Source organism: Notolabrus celidotus, chromosome 15, assembly GCF_009762535.1.
Source record: "Notolabrus celidotus isolate fNotCel1 chromosome 15, fNotCel1.pri, whole genome shotgun sequence".
Taxonomy (NCBI): Eukaryota; Metazoa; Chordata; class Actinopteri; order Labriformes; family Labridae; genus Notolabrus; species Notolabrus celidotus.
This window is the reverse complement of record NC_048286.1, coordinates 30,963,483-30,983,076: the sequence shown is the minus strand read 5'-3', so window position 1 is coordinate 30,983,076 and position 19,594 is coordinate 30,963,483. Positions and strand designations below refer to the sequence as shown.

Here is a 19,594-nt window from a genome sequence, read left to right as displayed (position 1 = left end):
GATTTAGTGTTTCTTGTTGTTTTATTTGTCAGTATGTCGACGTGTGTCTTGGTACACAGCTACAGCTACGACATGTAGCTATGCTAACTAGCGCTAGCACTTATCCATGACAAATAAAAATCATCCACTAGATCTTCAAATCTGCAGACGTGGGGAGTAAGACTGACCTTTGTGTTTATTAAGACAGCCTACAACTAGCATGCCTCCCTCCTAAGCTCCTTGTTAGCACACATTTGTGCAGGTAATGAAAAACGGAGGGGGGGATTTAGTATTATTTTATACAGTCTATGGGCTGAACAAGCTCCGAGCTCTGACTCCGTCAGGCAAACATCAGAGCTCCAGATCTCTGAGGAGAAGCTGTAACTTCTAACTGCGATGATAACGGTCGGCACACTTTCTTGAAGAGTTTGGGCAGAGCGGTGTCGGAAACATATTTGCGATGGTCAACTGTACCTGGGCTCCAGGAGTTCAACCAGGAAGCAGAATATCTCACTGCTACAGTTTTTCCAAGTCTTATTTTCTGAACGGATCACCCTTTCTCCAGGAGTTCTTGTTCTTTGAATATTCCTTGCATGTATAAGTGATGTATTGTAATGAGCTTTACAGCGGTCTTAAATAAACTCTTCATCTAAAGCCATCCTGACTGCTGTGTTCTCTGTGTTGTGATGCCGTGTGTATCTTCTGCTCAGTGGTGTTTTCACTCTGACTGCTGTGTGCATGATATGAAAACAGAGTTTCCCTCTGAGCACAGATGAAGCTGTCTGGATGTGATTGTTTGACTTTGCCAGTAGAATCAGAGGGTTTTTGTGGATGTAGTTTGAAAGCTGTGTTTGTGTTTATGGTTTGGAGTAAAGAGAGGCAGGTTAAAATAAATGTGTCTCAGCAGTTGTGAAATCCGGAAAGACTTGCAGAGGTTGCTCGTCCAAACAATGAGTCCAAAAACCTTCTCTGTTATCTTCACACTTACAAAACATCATTGGGAGTTTTTTTTGCATCTTTGCAATACAGCTGCTGGTGTTCACTGCTTTGTTTCCACTTCTGTTTTTGTTTCCTTGAACTTGTTGTATCCTTGACATGATAATTGCTTGTAATATATTTGCCCACAATGCAAGTTACCACTGGAGTCGACCCCCAGGGGTCCCAAACCTCACTTTGGGAACCCCTGCTCTACAGAAGTGGGTTGACAAAAAAGTACTTTTTCCCCCCACCTGCTAAAATTAGCCTCCAAATATTTCTGCAAATCTGCATCTTTGGAGCCATTCAAGAGAGTTTTTTTTTCCTAAGGCTGGGGAAATCATCAGCCAGAGAAGGAGCCAACTGGAGCCTGGCACTGAAGAGGAAATCCTATCCCCAAATAAAAGTCTGTGAGAAGTACAATGATGCACAAAATACCTCCAGTGTCACCATGTCCTGCTTCATGAGCATGTTATTATGTCTCAATCATACCTCATAAAATCAAAATGCATTAGTCTGCCAACATAAAGCCTAACAGTGATAATTGTTTATAAAAAGTATTGAGTAATGACAGTCTGTCCATAACTCAGTAGATAGAGGACAGGTCTCTATGGATTGAATCCTGCTATGAGCACATACATGCGCACATTTTATTGTAGTGCAAAAATAACAAAAGTTACATCTATAAAGATTATATTTATTGCATCAATCCTTTAACTGAACACACAGCTTTCATTGACTTCTGTTGCAGAAGTTTCAGCTTGAAACAGCATTTCAGTTTCTGTACTTTACAAACCCTGAAGCCTCCGACAGTTTGAGCAAAAATAGAAAGGAAGTCTACAAAGTAGAAAGCCACAAAGGAAAACATAACATCTACATCTGGATCACACCAGGCGGAGGTCAAAGGTCTGATGAAGAACAGGGAAAAGTCTAACGGTGCATGTAACAAAAATTTGATGCAACAAACTCAGACGAGTAAGAACAGAGACTGACTCTGTGATGAGACACAGGTGACGGTAACAAGACACAGGTGAAGCAATAAGGAGGGGGCACACGACTACAAAGGAGACAAGTTAAACAAGACATGACACAGAAGGTGAGAATGCAACAGAAATGATAAATGAACAACCATATCAGAGAAGCTGTGATGAGGCTTTAGTGTTTTTGTTGGTGTGGAGGGAAGTCTGGAGTAACTGCACCATCACTGACTCTAAGGAGGGACAACTTCTTTTATTAGATGTGTTCTAATTGAATGCCTTTACATTCCTCTACTGATATATACCTTTAGGACTCATTCCACCCCAGTAACCACCTGTTCAACCTGCTGCCCTCTGGCCGGCGCTACAGGTCACACAGAGCACGGACAAACGGACTCAGAGACAGTTTCTTCCCGAGAACCATCACAACACTAAACACCCACAAACAGCTGACATAAACAATACCCTCATATGCAATATTTATATTTTATAACTGTGCAATAATATTCATTCATGTAAATGCAATACCAGGAACTGTGAAAAAAATGTCACATAATCTGCAACATCTTAAACCAAATACCTCTTCTCCCCACCTGACTGTATATATTTGACATTTGTTTTATATTATTCTATATTTTAATTGTCTTTTATACATATTTTCTACCTGTTTTTATTTTATTCAATTTATAACATGCACCTTCAGGAGCATTGCTTCTTATTTCATTGTACATCTGGCAATGACAAATAAAGGCCATTCTATTCTATTCTATTCTATTTTATTCTATTCTATACTATTCTATTCTATTTTATTCTATACTATTCTATTCTATTTTATTCTATTCTATACTATTCTATTTTATTCTATACTATTCTATTCTATTTTATTCTATTCTATTCTATTTTATTCTATTCTATTTTATTCTATTTTATTCTATTCTATACTATTCTATTCTATTTTATTCTATTCTATACTATTCTATTCTATTTTATTCTATACTATTCTATTCTATTTTATTCTATTTTATTCTATACTATTCTATTTCATTCTATACTATTCTATTCTATTCTATTTTATTCTATACTATTCTATTTTATTCTATTTTATTCTATACTATTCTATTCTATTTTATTCTATACTATTCTATTGTATTTTATTCTATACTATTCTATTCTATTTTATTCTATACTATTCTATACTATTCTATTATATTCTATACTATTCTATTATATACTATTTTATTCTATACTATTCTATTCTATACTATTCTATACTATTCTATTCTATTTTATTCTATACTATTCTATTCTATTCTATTCTATTTTATTCTATACTATTCTATTCTATACTATTCTATAATATTCTATTCTATACTATTCTATACTATACTATTCTATTCTATACTATTCTATACTATACTATTCTATACTATTCTATTCTATTCTATACTATTCTATACTATACTATTCTATTCTATTCTATACTATTCTATACTATTCTATTCTATTTTATTCTATTTTATTCTATACTATTCTATACTATTCTATTCTATTCTATTCTATTCTATACTATTCTATTCTATACTATTCTATTCTATACTATTCTATTCTGTTCTATACTATTCTATTCTATTCTATTCTATACTATTCTATTCTATTCTATACTATTCTATTCTATTCTATACTATTCTATTCTATACTATACTATTTTATTCTATTCTATTCTATACTATTCTATTCTATACTATTCTATTCTATACTATTCTATTCTATTCTATACTATTCTATTCTATACTATACTATTTTATTCTATTCTATTCTATACTATTCTATTCTATACTATTCTATTCTATACTATTCTATTCTATTCTATACCTTGCAGTGATTGAATATTTTACAGTTAATATTGCTGTCATAGTGTTATAATTTCAGATGTTTCATTAGTTCAGTGTCCTTCTTCATTTACTGATTACATTTGTCATCTGAGTCTTGTTTTAACACTGATGTTAACTTAAAGAGGGTTTGGCTGTGCTCTTTATTGCAAATGTAACAAGCCATCGTAACAGCCTGATATTCTAAATGTGTTTGAGCCTTTGTGTATTATTATTACTGTATTATTAAGGTGTGATGTGTAATATTTAGTAGTATTTAGCAGAACAGTCATGGAAGAAATGTGTTCTAATATTCAGAAGTGTGTTTAAATTAGCAGGAATTACCTGAATATGAAACTATTTTTTTTCAGTGAACTTTTAAATCTATTTAAGGAGCAGGTTCTTTCCACAAGGGCAGACATCTTGCACCGCCATGTTTCTACAGCAGCACAGAAGGGACAAACTAGTATTGGCCATGCCAGACTTTATATTTAGAGACAAAGAAGAAAAAAAAAAAGAAGAGAGTGGTTGCTTTGTGCATAATAAATAGTATTTATAAAACTTCCTGTTCTCCATCATATGTGGAGCTACACCAACAGGAGGCCTGAGCAGGGGAGCGTTTCAATCTAGACTCTAGAGACCGCTAATCATTGCCATTTGTACACACTGCACCTTTAAGAGCTTCACTTTGCTGAATGTATCAGAGTGAGGACAATGTTAATCAACATGTGACCTGCCTCCACTATCATAAGAAGTGTGCTTCACATTTATGAGTAGGTTTTTTATTTTCTCTCAGGTTTTTGGTGGACAGAATTTGCAGAGACTCAACTTTGGACTTATTAATGCAGTTTTACTATTTCATGAACTTTCCTGAGGCTTCAGCGTTCTACTGGTTCCCCGTTTGACCAATATGAACTGAGCTCAGCAGAAGATGAAAGTCTCTCTCTCTTTGCAGAAACACTTTTTCTCTCCTTCCTCACTCTGTCATTCCCTCAGTGGGGGGTTAACACTGCCTCCTACCCACCCTCGGAGCAGGGAATTGAATCTCAATTACAGAGACGCTCCGCCTTATGTTTGATGTATGAGTAACCTCATTACGTAGGTCAGTTACAACCTCTCTCCCCTCACCCTCTGCAACACGTGTAGCAGCCCAGGACGCACACTCCTCACTTCAGTTAAGGTAACATGAAATTTAATGGGTTGTTTTTTAGTCAGAACGAGCTCCTGATGTGGTTCTTCAGATCAGGGTCCCTTTATAAGCTTCACTCTTCTAAATGTCATGTCACCCTGTGAGTCATTGTAGCGCCTCGCCACCTGTGATTATCTGTTAATTAACTTCTTAGGGATCAGGACATAGCACAGGTCACTAGACTGTTGCTAACTCATCATGCTCATGCCTCAGTGGGCCTTTCTATTGAGACAGTTTCTGTATTAAATCTATCGAAGCCAACACTGTCCCGCTTATTACCCGGCTACTAACTTAAGATACAAACATGGTGGCATTGATTAAAAGATGGTTTTAATGATCTAAAATGAGTCCGCGTCAGTTATCCTTCCATGTTGATGGATTCTTATCTGCCTGTTGCGGTGGATTTAACATTCAGCTCTCCTTCTTCTCCGAGCTCTGCGGTTCACGCACCTTTAACCCTTATATTATGTTAAGGGTCAATTTGACCCTTTTCAGTTTTTGTGTTGACCAAAGTACTGGTTATCCTTTCTTTTTCTTCATGAAACTTTGTGACTTTTCCTCATCTAGGGTCATGAACTGGTGTCTAAAATCTGGACACTTTGATGTGTAGTGGCATGTCAGTGCAGAATTTATATACAAAGATGCTGTTAAGGGTCATTTTCACCCAGACGCTTTACTGTGGGTAAATTAGCTGTTCAGATCAAATATACAAATATACATGTCTCTTTGATGTACTTTTGAGTGCCTTTGAATAGCCATTCAGACCCAGAGACCCAGGTGTGTGTAGAGGAGGAACTTTCTCTCCCTTGTCAATCAATCAATCAATCAATCTTTATTTGTATGGCGCCAAATCACAACAAACGTTATCTCAAGACTCTTTTACAAACATAGGAGGTCTAGACCACACTATGTCAAATTATGAACAGAGACCCAACTTCAAGACAGGATAAGACTCAGTGTGACCCCATCTTAATCCATCATGAGCATTGCACATCGCAGTATTTAGCTAGTTACAGTGGTGAGGAAAAACTTCCTTTAACAGGCAGAAACCTCAGGCAGAACCAGACTCATGTTAGACAGCCATCATGCCTCGACCGAGTTGGGTCTGGAAAGACAGATAGAGGGGAGTAAGAGAGAGAAGTGATAGTGATGAGACGAGTCGTAGAAGCTGTTGCCACTGGAGTCCAGCGCGTCCGTATCAGCTGGAGTCCAGATCGTCCGCAGCAGGAGGACGTCTACGGCAGCTCAGAGGAATCTACGAGACAATGGAGCTCAGGAGCTTTTCACTGTTCTCATGTCACTTCTTTGACAAACACACCAAAAATGAGCTCCAGAAGGATTACAGCTGAAGAAGCTTCATCACAGATTTTGAACTGGGATAGTGATACAGAGGAAGAGATTTCAGAGACAGAGGATCTTTCAGAGACTGAGGACAATGTTATTGATGATCCAGATTGTCAATTTTCCTACGATGAGGAGGATTCAGAGGACGGGTCTGCCGTTGTCTCTCCATCAGATGAAAACCAAGGAATGCAGCAATCATCATCATCAAAATTTGTTTTCACTGAGAAAGCAACAGTTGTTTCATACTGCCCGAAAGAGAAACAAAAATGTTCTTTTAATGAGCACAATGCACAAAGATGCATCTCTGAGCACAAGAGAAGACATGAAGCCACAAATGATCCTGGACTACAGAAGAAAAGAACTCGGCAAAGCACTCGTCACTCCCAAGATCCAGAGTCGAGCCAGGCCAGCTCGATCCCCAGCAGTTGCTGCTGTCATTGAAAAGGTCAAGCTCAGGTCATCCAACCAACCTGCAATGGATCCAGTGGATACAGGTGTAAAGAAACGGAAAAGATGACAGGTCTGTCCCACCCGAGAGGGCAGTAAAACAAGTACCTCTTGTGTGAAATGCAAGAATTACATCTGCAGAAAGCACACAGTTACATTCTGTCCATCATGTGGAGAACACTGAAAATGTTAAACATCGAAAATCTGAGAAAATAGGGCAAGTTAAATGAAAAAAAAAGTGTTCGTTTAGAGAGAAAAACATTAACTAAATAGTTCTTTAATATAGTGTTGGAATTAAAAAGGTATTGTATGTCTCTTATCTAAATGTTTATATAATATAAATTAGAGTTGTTATTGGTTTAACCTGTTTTTTTACTTTTTTTAGTGGATTTTCACAGTGCGGGTCAAAATGACCCGCAACATAATGAATGTAGTTTTTTTTCAACATAACACAAGGGTTAAAAACAAACAAAGCAAATGTCACAACTTTGAACCCTGCTGCTATCATCACCACCGCTCATGGTTTAAGTTTCTCTGCAGCGACCTGTATCTCAAAGCTTCTCTCTGCTCTGCTCTGCTATTGCTAATATTGCTAGACAGGATCCAGTCCCATTAAAGTTACTAACCCTAACCTTTCTGCAGTCCCTCTGAGCTGCCGTAGACGTCCTCCTGCTGCGGACGTTCCAGACTCCAGCTGATACGGACGTGCTGGGCTCCAGCGGCAACAGCTTCTACTACTCGTCTCGTCACTATCACCGCTCCCTCTGTCTCTTATTCTCCTCTATCCCTCTTTCCAAACCCAACTCGGTCTCAGCAGATGTGTGTCTAACATGAGTCTGGTCCTGCTTGAGGTTTCTGCCTGTTAAAAGGACGTTTTTCCTCGCCACTGTAACTAGCTAAATATTGTGATGTGCAGTGCTCATGGTGGATTAAGGTGGGGTCAGACTGAGTCTTACCCTGTCTTGGTGTTGGGTCTCTGTTCATAATTTGACATAGAGTGGTCTAGACCTCCTATGTTTGTAAAAGCGTCTTGAGATAACGTTTGTTGTGATTTGGCGCTATACAAATAAAGATTGATTGATTGATTGATTGATTGATAAATATCCACGTTGCCTCTAGTGTTGCTCATCTTAGTGAAAGTTAATAACTGTTGTCAAAGGGTTTTGACCAATCAGAATCAAGCATCTTACACAGCTGGAAGATCAGTAAGAGAGCTGTGTATTAAACACAGATGACATGTGCTCAGACATGTGACCAATTTGAATCCCATTTAAATGTGACAAATTGAGTCTAGAAGACATTTAAAGCATGTTTTTATTGAGCAGGTGTTAAAAACAACAACCTGCCTCACTTTATTTAATGAATGTTTGATCAGTATTTCCTTTTTTATACACATGCATGCATCTAAATACAAGGTTTGGCCTTGAGTGATGAGGTCATCTTATAATCAGGGTCGTCTTACACTCGGGTAAATATGGTAAGTATTTTTCTGTATCTTCCTCTGAGGATGCTCACACAAAACTTAAGTCCTCTTTTATAAGAAGTTACATAAATTACAGCACCCTGTATCTGGAATGTGATGCTGTAATTTCCTCTACACTGGATAAACCCAGGTGTTGAGAAATGTAGTGCTAAGCCCTGAAGCTGGCAGTGTTTTCCAATTTCACAAAAGCAAAGGTGTGATGTTCCAGGCACAACTTATTCACACCTTCACAGGACATCTTACCTCCCAAACCAAACAGGAGATCTATCCAGAAACAGGAGGAGAGAATAACCTCACAGCTGAGAGCTCCTTTGTGTTTGTTATTTGTATTCTCCTGCTTTATTTGTATGCATGTGTGTGTGTGTGTGTGTGTTTGTGTGACTGTGTTGTGAGCTATCAAGCTAGCTCGGGGTCTTTAGTTAAAGAAATGTTGAGTGGCTGAGGTTGGAGGGTATTATTCTCTTCTTTCCTCTCACACATTTAGTCCCTTCTGTGTCCTCCTTCTGCCTCTCTGACACACACACACAAACACACACACACACACACAATCCTCGCAGTTGTTTTCCCTTCGCCACAATAAATTTATCAGGCCATCCCAGCAGACGAGATTCAGCCCGAGTTCCTAGGCACCCCCAGAAGCTAAAAACCACTGTGACCGAGTGTGTGTGTGTGTGTGTGTGTGTTGATGTTTCTGTGTGAACTGTGAAAAGAAGAGAAGATGCAAACGAGGAAAGGAGATAGTGAAACAGAGGGAAAGGGAGCTGTGAAAGTCAAACAATATTTGCCACGTAGATTACCTTCCTCTCATCTGTATGCTCCTATTTTAATCTCAGCGCGCCTTGTGTGTGGGCTTCAAGTGTGTGAACGTGTAAAGAGGATTGTGTGCATTCCTTAAATAGATAAAGTTTGAAGAATCCCCAGGAGACAGGCCCGGTTGGTGTACAGTACACGGCTGTCTGTGCTCTCCGTCCTTGTGTGTCCTGACAAGCCTTCTGTGGTATTTTTAGCTTGTTGCTCAAACACACAAAGCTCTGAAACTACTGAAAGCCTAATTTCCTATGTCAAATAACACAAAGTTAAGCTTCTGACAAAAAACATTACATCATCACAACAAGTGAGGCCTTAAAGGGACAGTTCAGCCTTTTTGAAGTGGGGCTGTGTGAGGTACTAATCAATAAGTGTCTCACGAGGGATGCCGTCAGTGCGGCGTCTTTACTGAGGAACCAGCTGGACCCGGGGTCAGCTCTACTTCGTGTTGTCTTGTTCCTCTGTCTGCAGCACACTGATCGGCTTCAAGAGAGACAAAAATACAACCAAATCTAAGGAATGAGTGATTCTATTCACTGCAGACACAAGAGGACAAGTTTATGAGCTGGAGTTTAGAGAGACAGAGGAGCGAAGGAGAGAGGGGAGTAACTTCCATGCTAACTGTAGAGCAGGAGAGATCCCATGTTGCCTGGTGGTGCAGGTGTGCAATCTGTGAGCCCATGAACCCAGAGAGCCCCTGCTGTGAGGAGTGGAACTTGGTAATAACTGTATTCAAGGACCTTTCTGAATCAGAGGATACCAGCAGATCACATACACATGCAGTCTGCATCACTCACCATGCAGAGTTCCCTGCTGCACTCAATGCCACTGTTTTACCCGCTTTCTTCAATTTTTATAAGTTCCATCCATCCATTATCTTGACCGCTTATCCTGTTAGGGGTCACGGGGGGCTTGAGCCTAGCTGGCTTCGGGCAGAAGGCAGAGTACACCCTGGACAGTTTGCCAGCCGATCACAGGGCTAACACAGAGAGACAGACAACCATTCGCGCACACACTCACACCTATGGGCAATTTAGAGTGATCAATTCACTTGGTGAGCATGTTTTTGGACTGTGGGAGGAAGCCGGAGTACCTGGAGAGAACCCACACATGCACAGGGAGCAAACTCCACACAGAAAGGCACCTGCCCGGCCGGGGATTCGAACCAGAAACCTTCTAGCTGTGAGGCAACAGTGCTACCCACTGCACCGTGCAGCCCATTTTTATAAGTTAAAGGTTTAAATGTATGCATGTTCCCTTGTATGATATACTGGTATGCTGGATCAGACAGTTGAAGTCTACCTTTTTGTGTGGTCGAACTCCAGATGTAGCACTCCATTACGCTGAATGTCACTTCAACGCGCTTATTTGCAGTATTTTCTGTATCTTGTTATGTGTTTTCATTATCACGCTGTCAGGATGTATTGTCTCTATCTGTTATTATTCATCTTTATCTTTTGTTATGAACTCTGTTTTGACCTGATGAAAGTTAGCCTTCTGACTAACTCTAGAACATTTACACAGATGCTTTGCTGAAATGTTCATCGATAGGTACTGTCCCTTTAAATAAATGAAAACAAACAAACAAAAGCTGAAAAGCAGAATTGAAATGTGTCTCCAAAGTAACTTTTGGCTCAAATTGCTTGTCTAATTGCACAATGACACAACTCACAGTGTACATGATAGGTTAACCTTATTGATATGTCTTCTATGTTAGCTGCTGAAGGAGAAGACTGAGCTGAAATATGTTGTAATGTGATGTGCAATGCCCATGATGGATTAAGGTGGGGTAAGAGAGTCTGAAGTCTATGTCTTGAAGTTGGGTCTCATAATTTGACTTAGAGTGGTCTAGACTTCCTATGTTTGTAAAAGCATCGCAAGATAACGTTTGTTGTGATTTGGCGCTATACAAATAAAGACTGATTGATTGATTGATTGATTGATTGATTGATTGATTGATTGATTGATTGATTGATTGATTGATTGATTGAAATAATACACTCTACAGTAATTCCTGTGTCAGGATAATGTTGTTGGTTACAGTTGTGCAAAAATCATCTGTGCAAAAGTCAAGTTGTCTAATACATTGACCCGATTGGCCGATCAGTGCTGTGTGTGTCGCATCCGAGAGCAGTGCAAAAGCAAATGGGCTATCCAATGGTAAAGTCAAGAGTTGAAAAATGTCCAAATGTAGTGTACACTCACTCCCATATTAGTGTTTGTGTAGGAGATTCATGAAATATGCTCAATTACACAAATGTACTCTGTGCAATATCCTTACCATGTTAACATCATTGTATATATATCTCCTTCATTCCCAGCACTTTTGTACACAGGTAATTCTAAATATTCTGCGCTTCTGTATATACTTTTTTTATTATAAGTATTTTATTTGATTCTATTTTATTTGATTCTATTTCATTTGATCTTTATTTTATTAATATTTACATCCTATTTTATTCCTTCTTCTATTCATATTTTGAATTTCTTACATACTGTTTATAAGAGCTCTGTACTGACCGATTTTCCGTCCCCAGGGTAATTAAAGTAATTCTGATTCTGAAATTAATTTGGTTCTCCGAACAGATTCTTAACAAAGGGGTCGAGCTGACTGTCTGATACACTTACAATGAACAGGTTCCTCACACAACCCCACTTATAGAATGAAACATCCTTGAAAACTTCATGTCCTCTTTTCTTTTCAATACTCTGTCAGAGCCTCTTTTTAAAGATTTAACATGCAGCAAAAAAAAGGGCAACTTTGCAAAGTCAGGTGCTGTCAAAACAAGACGAAGTGAACGCACAGCAATGCTGTTTACCTCTGTTATGTCACTCAGTAAGCAATTTACCTAATACATGATTACATACACGCATACAAACACACACGCAGACACATCCCCTGAACTCTGCAGGGACACACACACACACACACACACACACACAAAGTTGAAGAAAAGCTGCCAGAAACCTGCCTCCAATTAAATCCTGCCTGCACCTTCCAAGTCATTAGGAAGTGAGCTGGTGCTGTGTGTAGATGTAGCACAAAAATATAAAAAAAGAAGAAGATTCAGCCAATTTTGGGAGCCTGAACTGTTCTGCATCATTGCTGCCATTACATCACACACCTGTGTCTTGCTCTGTGTGATGAATAGTGTCGATAAAGCTGTCTGGCCTGGTGGAAATCCATTTATCATGGATGAGACTGTACACCTGATGGGGCCTCCATCACTGTGGCTCAGTGTGTGCAGGCACAACTTTCACACTGCTGGCTCTAAACTTTTCCCCACAGTGTGTCTGCTGCAGAAGTTTGACAAAGTAACCTGATATATATATATATATATATATAACAGAATGAGTTGGAGAGAGTAATAACGTATAAGGCAGAGGATGTGTCTTTAAAGAGAGGGGAGAGGTTGGGACAATATTGCACTCTTATATAATTTGACTTTAACTTTTCGCTTGCAGAAAGTGCTGTGAAGTTAATTTGACATTTATTTCTCATGAGGGAGAAGAAGCCTCCATACTGTTCCAATATAACTCAAAAAATGTATTCCTACATTATGACTTTGACTGTCAGTGAAATATTACAAAGACTCTTCCTCTGTCTTCTTCTGTTAGTGTCGCCACAGCGGCTCACATTACAGCAGCTGCTATTCCTCTAATGTCTCCTGTTTTTGTGTTTACTATGAGACGGATGAGGAGTAAACGTTTGTTGTTTCTTTTTAAAGTGCAAATTTTGTATTCATTTATTTTTACCTCAAAACAAAAGTCAGATTTCCATGTCTACAACAAAGTGCTAACACATACTAATTGCTGTTTTGGCTCCTGTACTTTTTTTTTTTAAAGAAACACTTCAAGGATGTGCATGTAAACAAATATCCCCAGGTCTGAGAGTGACATGCTTCCAAACTATTTAAGAGATACAGTCTACCTCCTCATGTTTGAGATTTAACTTCTTTCATTCATGCATTACGTCCTGTGTCACAGTGGCAAATGTGTATGTGTTACTGAGGTCGCAGTTCATCTACCTCAAGGCTGGTTTATACTTCTGTGTTGACTCTAAGCATAAGTGGCCTACACGGACGTGAGCACTACATACTCGTCTCTTTGTTAATTTGGTTGCATGTTTCTGGCCCCATTACATTTTCCGCTTGCTTTTTCACAGCGTTTCCGAGCATATTATGTTAATTCACAGCTGATACATGTTGTTTATCATACAGAAATGATAACAGGGAAGAAAAGAAGGGAGACGTTGGAGGAGATGAAATGCACGGCAGATGCCTGCATTGTGGAAGTGCTGTAAATGCAGGAAATACAATAGCGTTGAGCTGACCAATCACAGAGCTTGTGGTCCGTGTTGATTCAACTTGTAGTTAGATTTATTAGGAGGTGCACGACGACTACATGCGTGGTCCGCTGCGTAGGTACAGGGGCTACACAGACCTACGGCATTGGCTACGGCGTCGATCCTATGCCTTAGTATAAACCAGGCTTCACAAGTTTTATCATTATCAAGTAGGAAAACAAGAAGTTGAGTGTTATTTTCCACCAGCATGTTTTGCTTCTGAACTGCAGAGTTCTGAAAATGTGTTTTATCAGAGGAAACACTGCTGAGGTTCCTCCCCTTTTGGAATTTAACTCAATGAAAAGAGCCAAACAATAAAAATTAATTATGACTCTGACAGCGTGTTTGAAAGGTTAAGTTGAGACAACAGCAACTCACATATCACGGTGAAAACGGTGATAAATTGTACCTTTAAAATGTGATAACTTTCGCACTAACTCTTTGATTTTTAATAAGCGAACGAATATTCAAGCATTCGAAAATCATGCCCCATCTTTACTTTACACTTCCTTCTTAATTGACTGGTAGCTGTTCACAACGTATTAATGCACACCCTCTTCTTGTCTCATCAGTCACGTGTTTCTAAGCTGCAGTGGCTAGGATAGCATGCCTGTTGGGCTGAATCTGGAATCATAACTAATATTCAAACATCGGTTACCTTTACAGCTGTAGTTCTTTGGAAATACTCCTTACTTCAAATAAAACACATTTCATATATTTGTACGCTGCTTGTTACTGTACCCCCATTATGGTATTATGTAATCACTGTTTTGAAAGTCTTTGTTTTATACATTTTTGGTGCCATGTGTTTGTGAAGATTTTGTTTTTGTCTCCATTATTTTGTAATTTAATGCTACTAATTGTTTATTTGCTCAGACACTTAGTTTATTTTTCATTTCCATTCTTGAGTTTTATAATTGGCTGCTATTGCATCTTTTGTTTATTGATAATGTGTGATTTGAAATAATTGTTTTTCTTGTTTTTGTTTTGTTGTTTGGACCCCAGGAAGACTAGCAACCACAATGTGGAGGCTAATTGGGATCCTTATAAATAAAGAAACAAAGAAATGGTGGGATTGAGTTTGACCAGTGAGCTCACATCCAATAATTCTGACCAACCTAATATACATGCAGATATTTCTGGCATACATCAAGGCATTCCAAAAGTACTACAATGTGGTGCCTTGCTTAGTAGTACTAGTATGATAAAGTGAAGGATTTACAACGCAGTTGGTTTTAAAGTACTAAGCCCCACTCCATTTTTATAACTTGTTGAGGAAAAACTGTGCGACCTCCACTGATTAGACATAACTCTAAAATGCTTCTGTGCATGTAAGCCGTGATGTTTTGGAGGCAGCTGCTTGCTCATTTTAAGCCGACACACACAAAAGAAAGAGGATAAATCAATAAATAAATTAGCAAAGCAACATCTGCTGATGGGCTAATGAAACAATGTCTCCAACCCTGATTAGGAAGTAGCTTCAGTGTCGATACGGGAGGTACTGTATCATCAGCTCCTCCATAAAGCACTAACTGCCATCCTGACACGCTATAAAACATGAGAAATACACCATACTCAAGTTATTAGATGCTCATATATCAGGATTTAATATAACATGTCTTTATGAAGAAACTCATCCTCCACTGAGCTGTTTTCTGGAGTGTTAACGCACATCATCAACGTGTACTCTATTTGTCAGTAAATATTGCGAGTGATTGAGAGCACAGCCAGAATATCACTTCACAGGTACATGCTGTATAACCAGAGTGTTATTGAGAATGAACTGCTCCCAGCTCGGAGCTATAAATCATCACCATCCCACCTGCTGCTGCGTCTCTAGCTGGAAGTGAGGGATCTTATACAACACAGTCCCTGTCCAGCTGTCCACTGCTGTCTTATCTAACAGGAGCACAGTAAGTACATTCTCAGCCTCTGTCAGTACAGAGATATAATGAAAACACTCTCTAGTAATAAAAAGGGATTTTATCACCTGGATCTCAAGTAATGAAAGGATAACCTTTAAAGAAGAAATGAAGAAGAAATGAGTGTTTCAAATTACAGTAAATTCTTGATTAAAAGGGCCAGTTGTTAAAAAATAAGAGGTATTAACTTTTCTAACTAAATCAAACACATTAAAAACAACGAGACTGCCAATGTTGAGGTTTACAACAGGACAATACACCTTCAGATACAGGATTTTACTTCTCTCACACGCAATAAGTAATCAAATTTAGAAAAGGGTTTCATTTCAGATGCAACATCGACAGTATAATGCTGAAATCTAGGCCTTGTAACCATACTATCCAACACAATCTCACACCATAATGTCACAACATTATGTTTTGAAGTGGCATCATACAAGGTCAGTGTTGCCAGATTCAGAAGTTGTTATTTGGACATGGACATTAACCCTCCTGTTATGTACGTTTCTCAGGAACAGCAATAATGTTCCTGGGTCAAATTTACCCGAGGGCGTATTTAATGATTCAAGTGTCAGAACCCAAAAAAATCCCACTTTTTTTTTTTTTTAAATCTCATTATTAAAGCTGCTGTGAGGAACTTTTGATTTGTATTGATTTTGGTGCCCCCTGTGGACAAAGTGATAACTCTTATCTCTTGTCCTGTACATGCAAAAGTAGTGTTTTGTACAAAAAAATTATCCTGTTGTCTTCCAACAGTCAAATTTATCACAAAATTTGATTATTTTCCATGAAAACAGTCAAATAAATGCTGTTTCTAAAGTGAGATATCAATCATCTGGTCTGACACCTACCCCCTCACAGCGGTTTCAAGCATTAAAATCATCAAGAGAGCAGGCATCAGTGTTGTTGCTGATGGTCTTGTTTACTCTTAAAGGTCATGAAGAGGCATCAGTATCAGTTTCAGTCTGTTTCTCAGCCAGTTCAAAACTCCTCACAGGGCCTTTAACTCCATACCTAACTATTTAAATCAACATTTAGTGCATTGGTGTTCTTTAATTCTCACAGATCAAGGTTCAATGAGGATAATTCACTCGTTTTTTATGAAAATTCATGTTAAAACTTTTTTTAATGTACATTGGAAAGTGATTGGGGTGAAATATGTCCCACAGTTGCAAAGAAACATTTAGAATTTAACAATTCTGACCCCTTTTTAGCCTCCACTTTGACTGCAGGGTCAAATTGACCCACAAACAGTATATATGTAATATAAACATGCAGGGGGGGTTGCAAATGTGTGAAATTAACCATTTTCATTTTCTATGTTGTTCACGCTAATTAAGCCAAGCAGAAGAAGTTTCATAGTGAAAAAATACTTTCAACATTTTTTTTTTTTTTGGAACTTTAAAATGGATCAATTTGACCCGCAACATAACAGGAGGGTCAACTCAATAAAATTGACCCACATATAATTAAAACAACATTAATCGTTTGGATAACTCAATATGTAATTGTTGGTTCAACTAAATAGCTGGTTTTGAGTGCTGCACCCTTAATGGCTTTGAGTTAGAAGTACTGTTCTGGTTTACAGTGTAGTTATATAATTAATACACAATCCAGACTGCGACATGCGATAATGTTGCATTCTATAACACCATCTTCCTGTAAGATAGGCATCATCTCAACCCATATCACGCTCTGCAATTAAAGGGTCAGATATCATACACAAACTGGCATGTCTGGAGTCACATCTAATAATTATAACAATTATTTCTCATCATGTCTGTTAAAAGTAGTCAAATCTTTAAAATTGTTTAAATATACCCTGTGAAAGTGCAGCACTGAACGCGCTCTAGGCTATCTGTGCATGTGCAAAGAGGGACACAGATGTTACCGCAACATACTGTCGCTGCATTGATATGAAAATAAAGATGTCTGCAGTTGTTGTTCAGTTCAATCAGACTTGCTGCTTTTGAGAGGTAGAGATGCAGCATATCTTGGCGAAGCCATTTGATGACTCTTACATTTCTACAGTAAGTTTGGTATCATTCAGTTCAGAAGGTTGCAGAAATGCACCCATGATCTGTTGGCTGTAGCTGTTGTTTGCCATTATTAGTGTTATTTTATATGTGCTTCAGCAGTCAGTGTGCTTCTATAGTTTTTTTGCATGGAAGTTGAAATAACATCACATAACTAAATATTGATTATATACGTTTGGTGTTTTTTTGTGTGCATCCTGTTGGTTTTTGGACCACTTTAGGGCTGGAAACCATCAGCTGTATCTGGCAGCACTGTATGAGGTACTTGTAAATAGTAAATGTGTTACTCACAAGAGATGCCAGTCAGTCTGGCCCCGGTGGTTGAGGAAAGTGTGTCAAAAGCTAGCCCAGCTCCATCATGTAATTAAGCTAATTTCAAGAAACTCTGATCCAAAGAATAATGTCTCAGAGTCTCACACTTCCATTCAGCTTTTCTGATCTAACCTCTGAAATGTTGAAGAGTTGGTAAAACAGCAGCTTTCAATGAGGCAGGGCACTCTGGATGGTGAGGGATCCAGCCTGCAGCCATATGTGAGCTGCTGGTATCCTCTGATTCAGAAAGGTTTTGAAGTAGTGTTGTTTCCAAGTCCCACTCATGACAGAAGTAGCTGTCTGGGCATGGGCTCAAAGTTTACACTCCCAAGTTAGCACAGAAGTTTCTCCCCTCTCTCTTCTGCTCTGTCGAGTCTTCCTCTGTAGAGTCCAGATCATTGAGGTGTCCTCTAACGCCAGAGCTAAAGCATGTGGTAGAGCTGACCCTGTCTGCAGCCTGTCATCCATGTCGGTTCTCTGCCAGCTGACCAAGATCCTCTGTAGGTAATACACTTAAACAAATAGTGTTCCTTAAACTTTCCCACAGAACATCACATGAACCCAATTGTTAGCCGCAAGAACTGAAGCTCATCTGAGACCTTATTCAACACAACTTACCGACCAAAACATCCCAAACAACTGAAGCCTTTGGCCAGCCTTGCCACAATCTCACTATGAGCGGTTTTCACCACAACACCCGTCCAGCAGGTTTTAATCCCAATCATCGAAGCCCTTACCTGACTCCATGAACTCTTGGTTGAAGCTACTCCAGCCCTCTTTGCTCTTCTCCAGGTTCTCCTCCATGACCTTGATGTCGGCGAAGGGACAGTTGCATTCCGGGAAGCGGGGAGAGCAGCGGCACCAGCAGTCGTTGTTGCGGCAGAGCAACTCGCCTTCAGAGTTGCACGCCACATAGCTCAGGGCCGCCTCCACAAACCGCCCACGCAGGAACTCTGGCAGGACATCTTGCAAGCCTGAGAAGAAAAAAGAAACGTGTAAGTTATTAATTCATTCTTAAAGGAAAGGGTTTTTGTTTGTTTGTTTGTTTTGAGCGCCCTTTGAGTACTTCTGCGTGTCATCAATGCTAAGAATGTGGAGCTGGAGGTCAAAACTTTCTACATATTGAGAAGATTTGAACAAACACTGACAGATGGGCGGCGTCTGCAGTGATGCGGGCGCTGTACCGGTCTGTTGTGATGAAGAGAGACCTGAGCCAGAAGGCAAAGCTCTCAATTTGCCGGACAATCTGCGTTCCAGCCCCCACCTATGGTCACGAGCTGTGGGTTGTGACCGAAAGGACAAGATCGCGAATACAAGTGGCCGAAATGAGCTTCCTCTGCAGGGTGTCTGGGCTCAGCCTTAGAGAGAGGGTTAGGACCTCAGACTCAAAGTAGAGCCGCTGCTCCTCCGGATCCAGGAGCCAGATGAGGTGGTTCGGGCATCTGGTCAGAATGCCTCCCGGACGTCTCCCTGGGGAGGTGTTTCGGGCATGTCCGTCTGGGAGGAGGCCAGAGGGAAGGCCCAGGACACGCTGGAGAGACTATATCTCTCAGCTGGCCTGGGAACACCTCGGTATCCTTCCAAGAAGAGCTGGTGCAAGTGGCCGGGGAGAGCAGTGTCTTGGCTTCCCTGCTGAGGCTGCTGGCCCTGTGACCCGGACCCGGATGAAGATGGATGGATGGATGGGTGAACAAACACTGAAGAGCATTGCAGAAGAAAATTCTAAGCATAGACTTCTTTAAAGGTTCTAAACGGTTTGCCATCACCTTAATGTTTTTAAAAAAGAGCTTTTATGAATCACAGCAGTGGATGGATTTCATTTATTTGACTCCAATGGTTCTTTTTCCATGATTTTTAAATATTACATTCATCAACTCGTGCTTTTAAATGAGAATACAAGCTACTAAACC

The 19,594-nt window shown here is 39.5% G+C and overlaps 1 protein-coding gene across 1 annotated transcript in view; it reads right to left on the bottom strand.

Annotated features, from left to right (window-relative positions):
* brinp2 (bone morphogenetic protein/retinoic acid inducible neural-specific 2) overlaps nt 1-19,594 on the bottom strand; it is a 330,627-nt gene that overhangs the window by 69,020 nt on the left and 242,013 nt on the right. The window contains exon 6 of the mRNA XM_034702125.1: nt 18,422-18,658. Within this exon, the coding sequence (XP_034558016.1) occupies nt 18,422-18,658 (237 nt within the window). The remainder of the gene's footprint in view (nt 1-18,421; nt 18,659-19,594) is intronic.